The sequence below is a fragment of the Sesamum indicum genome, linkage group LG8 (genome assembly GCF_000512975.1).
Source record: "Sesamum indicum cultivar Zhongzhi No. 13 linkage group LG8, S_indicum_v1.0, whole genome shotgun sequence".
NCBI classification, from domain to species: Eukaryota; Viridiplantae; Streptophyta; class Magnoliopsida; order Lamiales; family Pedaliaceae; genus Sesamum; species Sesamum indicum.
In genome coordinates, this window is record NC_026152.1 from 17235048 (window position 1) to 17242880 (window position 7833).

Genomic DNA, 7833 nt, shown 5'->3' on the forward strand with positions numbered 1-7833 from the left:
TACAAAACCGTCCTCTTAATTCCTTCATATGTAAACAGTCATGGCAAGAAATGTCACCTAAGCTCCACTTTGAAACAACTGGAGACCAGCATGACTAAAACCTAAGGTTTGTAATGTAAGAGATACAATGGGAAAGGAAGAAAGAAATGAAGGTAAAAAGGAAGGAAAATAAGTTCTCAATTTGAATTTGAGTAGTACAACATTATAATGGGGTCTCGATCACAAAAAAAATCAAACAACTTGGTAATTCTCAGTGGACAGCGACGTTCTTTGTGAAAACTTGGGTGGATTACCTCCTCTCACCGGCAAAATATTAGCCACCTGCAGAAATTGAAATACATTATCAAATATCACAAGTCGTACAAGAAAGCATGCTTCAAGAAAACAAAGTATGAGGAGAGCACATTAATTTTATTTCAAGAAAAAGAAGACAAAAAGGAAAGAAAGGATGCTCCTGAAACACATTAACTCGTCGGGTTCCATTACAGGTATTTAGCAATAGCAGTTCTAGAAAGTCATGGATGTGAACAATAAGGCAAGTCTGTGCTCCTAATAGTCACTTGCTCATGAGTTCAAGGAGGTGGTCAGATACAACTAGTGTGTCCTCATGCAAATGGAATGGTCAGAAGGCGGTAATGAGCTTCAGCAAACCATATGGACCCATGCCCAAATATTTTTCATCTCTCCTAGATATACATTCAAAGACTAGATTCATTTTGCCAATTTTGACGTATGTTAAACTTTAGTACAAAAATACTAGGACTTTCTAAAGGAAGACAGAAGAGAACCTTTAGATTACTGAAAGTGCTTGTGGAAGTAAAGGCCACAGAAATTGGGAAAAGTTCTGATGTATCTACTGCAGGAATAACGAATTCCATTGATCCACTGCAAAGAATTTCAATTGATCAAACAAAAAACCAAATAAGAACCAATATGAGATGAGGTTAAAGGCAGAACAGAATAATTTCAGTGCGTCTAACCTGCGATTTGAGTTGTCAATGAGTACAATCGACCACTCCAAGACTGACTTTCTGGAATCATACCTGCATTTAAAATCAATGAAAATGCCTTTAGCATGCTTGATAACTTGAATAGAAAATGGGACAAGTACAATGCAATATGATTTACAGTAGCATCATAAAAAAATCACCCTTCAAGTCCCAACTAGATTTTCATACTAGAAATTCAAACTCGCCACATGAAGCAAATTCTCTAAAGCAATTCCCATTTGTTCAACGTATCCCTTTTGTATTGTCACAAGCAACCACAACTCACTTTTTTAGCTTGATTCGTGTTAATCTAAAATCCACTTATTCATATCTAACCACATAGTGCAGCATCCTCATAAGCTAACTTTTGTACCTACGCATATTATTACAGCCATCCAGGGGACCATGCAATCCAAAAAATAGGAACTTAACTGCATGCTCCACACAATCATTAAAAACATCCATGAACCAGAGTTCAATCTGGGTTCATTAAATAACTAACAAAGAAACGAGTGTGTGCCACAAGCAGAACATACTAGCTGCTCATTAAAACGGTAACAACAGGGGTTAAATTTCCTCAATAACCTTAATTACATATTTGACAAACCTTTATCTCCTCAAGTATAATGTCGGCTTCAAGTCTACATCTCAAATTTATAGATTGAAAAATAAAATTTCGGGTTAATAATCATATTTTACTCAATTCACTACTTTTCACTACCTAATTTTATTAAGTACCAGGCCACTTCCATTTTTCCTTTCAAACGACTTACAGGATTATATACTTGTTACAAGAAACTTTTGAACACTAAGAAATCACTTTATCCCTCAAACTTCCATGCAACACCCTCCTCATGTCTGACCTCAATATAACCTTTCAATCAAATATGGTTAAACCTTTTTTCTTACAAAAAAAATTCACAAACCCTTTCCCTAAACACATATACGCCCTAGGGTCCACATGCCAAATCTTATGTTGAACCAACACCAAACACATAAAATGCAAAAACATATTTTAGGTATGGCTGCAACAAAGAGGTTTTAAGAAAGTCCAGTGCAATACTTCAAGTCATCACAACCGCTCTCACAACAAACAGGATTATAGAGGTTTTAACATATCCAAAAACATGAACCGTGACAAAATATCAAAATGAAATGTCAAGATGAAAACCTCACCTCCATTCCCCATCTATCTGTTGTACTCGTGGTGCCTCTCTAAGGGCCGGAAGAGGCATTGAAATTACAACATTATGTAGATCAAACACTGATGAAGCTTCATACTCCAAATTCACATAGGTTTCATTCCCAGAAACAGAAGGCCAGCAGTTAACTGCAGCAAAGTAAGATATCTATGAATGTGACCAGTTGCAAAACAACATATAAATGTGTATTTTGATAGTGCTGATGTAGGATAAAGCAAAGCTCACTCGACAATGGCACAAGTGACTCATCAGCACTTTGCATCCTCCACTTCAACAAACTTATGCCATCACCAGCCTGGCCAGTGGGGAAGGGACGATTTGGATCCTTGAGACCCAAGATATTTTCACCAGAAAACAATTCCTTGCTAATATTGGGGTGTGTCTTAAATAGAATTCCTGGATTCCCGCTAGTTTCAATCTGAAAATACATTTCAAAATAATTACCTCAGATTTATTCCTAGAAAGAAACTGAGATGCTCTGAAATTTAAACACAAATGGATGCAGATCTAGCATACACAAAGTGTGGGGAAGGAGAAAAATGAAGACCTGAACTTGGATGAATCCATCATCTTGGTTAAGTATTTGAAGCGACAAAGAACCCTGCAAATCAAAGTTACCAATACCACCATCCTGTTTTAATGTTACATTCAGCTTCTCTTCAACGGTCAATGTAACAGGATCACTTGGTGGTGGAGCAGCTGCTTTGGAATTACCAATACTGGGTCTCACATCTTCCACAATCACTTCACCTTCAGCTTTGAGGGATTCCAAAAATTGGTTGGTCTTTTGTGTTTTCCCTAGCTGCATACCAAGACCTTTGGGTGGAGCTGAAGCAGATGCTGCCGGGCGACCTAATCATTGAGATGTGGAAGGCAAGAATTATTGTCAGCCAATCCAATCACTTATCTTAAAACCTATACCTAAAATGTAAAAAACACAATTGAATTTGACCAGTAACTACAATACAAAACATTTTTAATTAATAGTAATAAAGTGCCAAGGATAGTTCTGGGTTTTTGCATTCAAAGTTTTCAACATGAAAATGATTCAGGTTGGTGATAATTGTCAACACATGTGATGCATAAGCATGTACTAAAACAAAATTACACCACAACTGGAGCACAAGATTCCATGAACTGAAGTAGTACTTAAAGGAACTGCAGCTACATAGCATCATTTAGTGCTGCAGCATGTACTAAATGATGCTACACAGCATCATTTAGCGCCAAACCATCAAGATCCACACTGATAATACATTGTAATAGATGCAAGATTACGCACCAAAAGTGAGGTTAAAACATGTTCACTGATAGTTTATTTCATCTTCTTGTGAATGACAGATATAATATTACACTGACCGATAAAAAATAACCCACATTATTCTGGAATCTCAGTTCACCTCATAAGCAATAAATATGCTTGGGATCAAAGCAACCTCTTGCTTCATGTCCGTCTTCCCAATACTTTCCGAACCAACTTCCCCATCCCATCCCATCCCAACCCACAGCCCACAGATGGAAAAGGAAAAACACAAAAACTCGAAAGACAAAGAATACATAAGTAAAAGAGTAAGAGCCTATTTTAAAAGGTGGTAATCGACTTTTTGGTTTTTTGCAATATAATAGGCTTACTGCCCATTGTCGTGTAGTTTCATATATTTTTAGAGAAAATGCAAGTACAAGTTACAGAAGAATTGTCCAACGGAGAATACATAGCAAACCAAAATCAAATGAAAACATTCTGCATTGACATTTTTGCAAGTGCTTTAAATTTCTAAAAAACTTGTTAGTACCACATGCCAAAGGTACAGAAAGATATATTTTCACAAAAATTAATAAATAAAAAAATATAAATAATTCAAATTTAAATATAAAAATGATTAATTGATCAATAATCTAAAATTTAATATTATAATAATCAAAATACAAAAATATTATTAGATATAAACTTAAATTATGCTACGAACTAATTTATCTCAAGAAATCTGTAAATCTTTTGGATAAAGGTAAATAAATATACACTTATCTAAATTTAAATAAAAAACAAATGATAATTCATCAAAAAAAATCTGATGGAATTTTTGGATAAAGATAAAAAGCCAATAGAGTTACTCACAATTAATTCTAAAAGGTATATATAATTTCTTATATGACAAAATAGAATGCAAAGAGGTCAAACCGCATACATGACACTTACTTAAATGGCCTCAATGTTTTTGTTTTATTATAAATAAGATTGGAAGGAGAGACTCAGAGGAAATTTCTCGGTGACATTATCATTATCAATAGTACGCTACCAACAAGACTTGATGCATCTCAATTTCCGGATCAGCACTTAGTAGAGACCATCAAGGTGCTTTGCAATTTTATAAAAACAAACCTTTGGGCTTAGAGGAGAAGGATTCTGCTTCAAATACTGGGCCAGAACCACTTCCAAAACCACCACCACTACTAGATATGCTGGTTTCACTGCCAAAGCCAGTTCCGGAACCCATGGACTGCAAAGACATAAATCCTCCCTTCTCACCCCTATTCTTCTCAATCTAGATGAATTTCAAAAAAGAAGTTAGTTCATCCACCATCTGGAAGATGGAGAGAAGTTAAGTATCCAACTTGAGCCCCAAAATAGTACCTTGCTTTTGTCAATCTCACTAGCCTTTCGAATCATGGCTTCCTTGGTTTCATTGATCTTGCTCTGTAGGACCAGCTTGTGCAATTTCTCTTCATGACTTTCCATCTCACAGTACTGTTTGACTTGAGCAACTGTGACATTTTCCTTGTGCCCAAGTGAGATGACTTCATCAAATGCAAAAAGAATCTCAAAAGCTGACTTGCCAATGCCCTCTTCATCTAGGGAATAAGAGTATTCAGGCACCTAAGAGGGTTAAAGAAACCAATCCACAGTTTAAAACACCAGAAAGAATGCAAAATTTTCAAGAGTTCCATGTAGATAAAAACAATGACTATCAGAAAAGAAAGCATAAAAAATTAGGGTTGTTGGATTTTCAATCTTTTAGCAGAAAGAATAAGCGAGATATAATCTGAAGAGATAGCAAATGTAAGCACAAGCCAACACGAAAAAACACCCAAATAATTTTACACTAGCAATAATTCATAGTCAAATAAGATAAGGATACTAGTCTTGAGAGTAGCCTCAACGTATCCAAATCCTCAAGAATGTTGCTTTGCTTATTCGTAACAAGGAGCAAGAACAGGGACTCTATCGGCTGATATACATATCGGACATTCTCAGTCTCAACATAAGTATGTTGCTTCCCAGTTCCAACCAATTTGGGGAAAGCTGCAAGGTATCCCTCAATTCGTATGCGAGACATGTCAACAAACTGCCTCGAAACAAGTGCTGTGGAAAGAGATCATACAGTTAAACATGCATGCTATGCTAGCAAATGAATTACCAGAAAAAGAAAATGGTGATAAGAGATCACGGAAAAAGTGGACAAATACAACTAAAGTCAACTAGAACATATAAACATAAGAAAAAGAAATGTAAAGAAAATGAAGATTGATTCAACAGGGGCAGAAAGACCAGAACCAAAAACCATAACAAAAGCAGAATGTCTAAAGTGGACCAAAAAGAAAAGTTTACAATACTAAGTACAATCTTCAAAGTGCACTACACTAATAAGTAATAAATGAGGAGAAAATTAGCACCATCATAATAAATAGAGAATAATTCAAAGATAATGGCTAACTTGCACAAACCATATTTTATCAAGGGAAATATCATCATGATCAAGGAAACATAATAAGGAGATAATCAATAGAAACTGTAAAAGAGTGAGGGGTTCTCTTAACTTCTTAAGAAGAAGGTTTAAAGGAGACATCAATTGATAATTATAAACCCTTGGACAACGTCTATCTCAACCATTTGGATCGTAACCTAATGACAAACTCGTCAAAATCTAAATTCCATCTAGTGGGAAAATACTTATGCCAAAGAAAACATAATAAGAAAGAGCAATTTAGAATCACAACTGTGAGAATGCAGTGCTTGAATTCTTAGGGAAAACGTATTTACAAACTGTTCCAACACAGTCTATCTCAGTCGCTGAAAAGGTAATGAGACTCTTAATTTACATCCAATATTGTGATGGCATCAAGCCGTCAGCCTATGAAATAGTTACAAAACAAGACAAGCTTATACCCACACCTTCACTTGGTGCAATAGCCTTAACATAAATTTGGTCTTGGCATTAAAAATAGAGATGAAATGAAAGTCAAAAACAAAAAATACACCACTTAACCAACATTCAGAGAACCATTCATCATTCAAAAACTGGTTACCAGTCTAATTTCAATTATTTAGCAATGAAGTCAACCTTTTCCATGGATCTTCATTCTTCTCTGTGTTTGGAGGCTTAAAAGCCACATAATAAATGAGCGTTCTTCAGAAGACACAGAGAATGCATAGATATCATTTTTCCATTCCTCGTTATGAAATTCTGGAAGCAAAGGGGCAGTTCATTGGGACCACATGCATAACCATGTTCATGCTGCTAGTTTAGAGCTAAAGGTCATATCATAGACAAATTTTCAAACTCCATGCTTTCAGATACACTATAACTGCAAAATATTTACACGTATCTAAGCACAATCATTGACCCCATTCTGCTTGATGATACTGAAAAAAGGGTGTTCTGGAGTTCAGATGACCATGTTCATATAATAGCACAACCATTCAGGATTTCAACATCCTCACATTTTCAACATGACAATCCAATTCCAACTTTGCAGAGAATTTATTTTACATTCTTCACTAACTGAAAAATCAATCATATGGATAAATGCGCTGATAAAAAACTTAGCATCTTTTCGCATCCAATATGGTTGTATAAAATTAAAAGTAAAATATCAAACCAAAAAGTCTCAGGACCTCACCTTTGCCGGATTTACTTATAATGGATGCCGCAAGTACAACCTGCATTTCAGATAGCAAAGATAATCATCAGAAACGCAACAATTTAAATATATATATATATATACATATGTGTGTATATAACATTAATAATGTAAAAAGGAAATCAAAGACAAAAAAGTCAAAGAAAAATTACCATCCTGTTCCTCTCAAATTCCACCAACAGATGCTGATGAAGAAAACGAAAATTTGGGAAAACAAATGATCCCCAACAACACCTGGAATGCAAATCTTGAAGCTCCCAAAACTGACAAGAAACAGTGCACTAAGAAAACCAAAAAAAAAAAAAACCGCCAACGGTAAACAGAAATGTGCGTTCAAGAAGAAGATCCAGAAGATCTGAAGCAACAATGTAGCATTCAACTTGACAAAACCACAGATACACTTTGAGCATTCCCCACTACTATTATACAGGTAAAGATTTCCAGGCTACACAACTTGGCGTCAGTTACAAAACTCAAACCGAATTAAAGCACCAAAAGAAGTAATGCAAATCAAAGTGAACTATGAACAGATCGGAAAAACCCGAAACCCAAAATCTCAATTTTTATTACCTGGGAATTCGGCAGAATCCAGATCAAGCGAAGAGTACGGGGGAGAGAGAAGTGAATCGACCGCGAGGCGTTGGGGATTCTTTTATATGGAAGAGCATCTCCCGAAATTAATGACCGCTATATCCAAAATTTCCATAATTATTTGTAACTTG

The 7833-nt window shown here is 35.5% G+C and overlaps 1 protein-coding gene across 2 annotated transcripts; it reads right to left on the reverse strand.

Moving 5' to 3' along the window:
- On the reverse strand, window positions 1-7833 carry LOC105169087 (coatomer subunit delta). Of its 2 annotated transcripts, none has more exons than XM_011089370.2 (12): window positions 7682-7833; window positions 7264-7374; window positions 7091-7130; window positions 5329-5552; window positions 4824-5066; window positions 4572-4734; window positions 2739-3043; window positions 2417-2609; window positions 2166-2319; window positions 981-1043; window positions 789-885; window positions 1-321 (listed from the first exon to the last, which is right to left on the reverse strand). In XM_011089370.2, exons 2-12 carry the CDS (start codon window positions 7264-7266, stop codon window positions 232-234), a joined length of 1575 nt encoding a protein of 524 aa, XP_011087672.1. In that variant the 5' UTR covers window positions 7267-7374; window positions 7682-7833; the 3' UTR covers window positions 1-231. The 2 variants fall into 2 exon arrangements, with proteins under 2 accessions (XP_011087672.1, XP_011087673.1); XM_011089371.2 differs by having other exon boundaries at window positions 232-321; window positions 7264-7392; window positions 7682-7799.

Excerpts from the sequence above, each read along its gene's own strand:
- LOC105169087 (XM_011089370.2), bottom strand. Across the intron at positions 3,044-4,571 it reads CTTCTCCTCTAAGCCCAAAG|GTCGCCCGGCAGCATCTGCT; the intron begins GTTTGTTTTTAT and ends CTCAATGATTAG. Across the intron at positions 322-788 it reads GCACTTTCAGTAATCTAAAG|GTGGCTAATATTTTGCCGGT; the intron begins GTTCTCTTCTGT and ends CAATTTCTGCAG.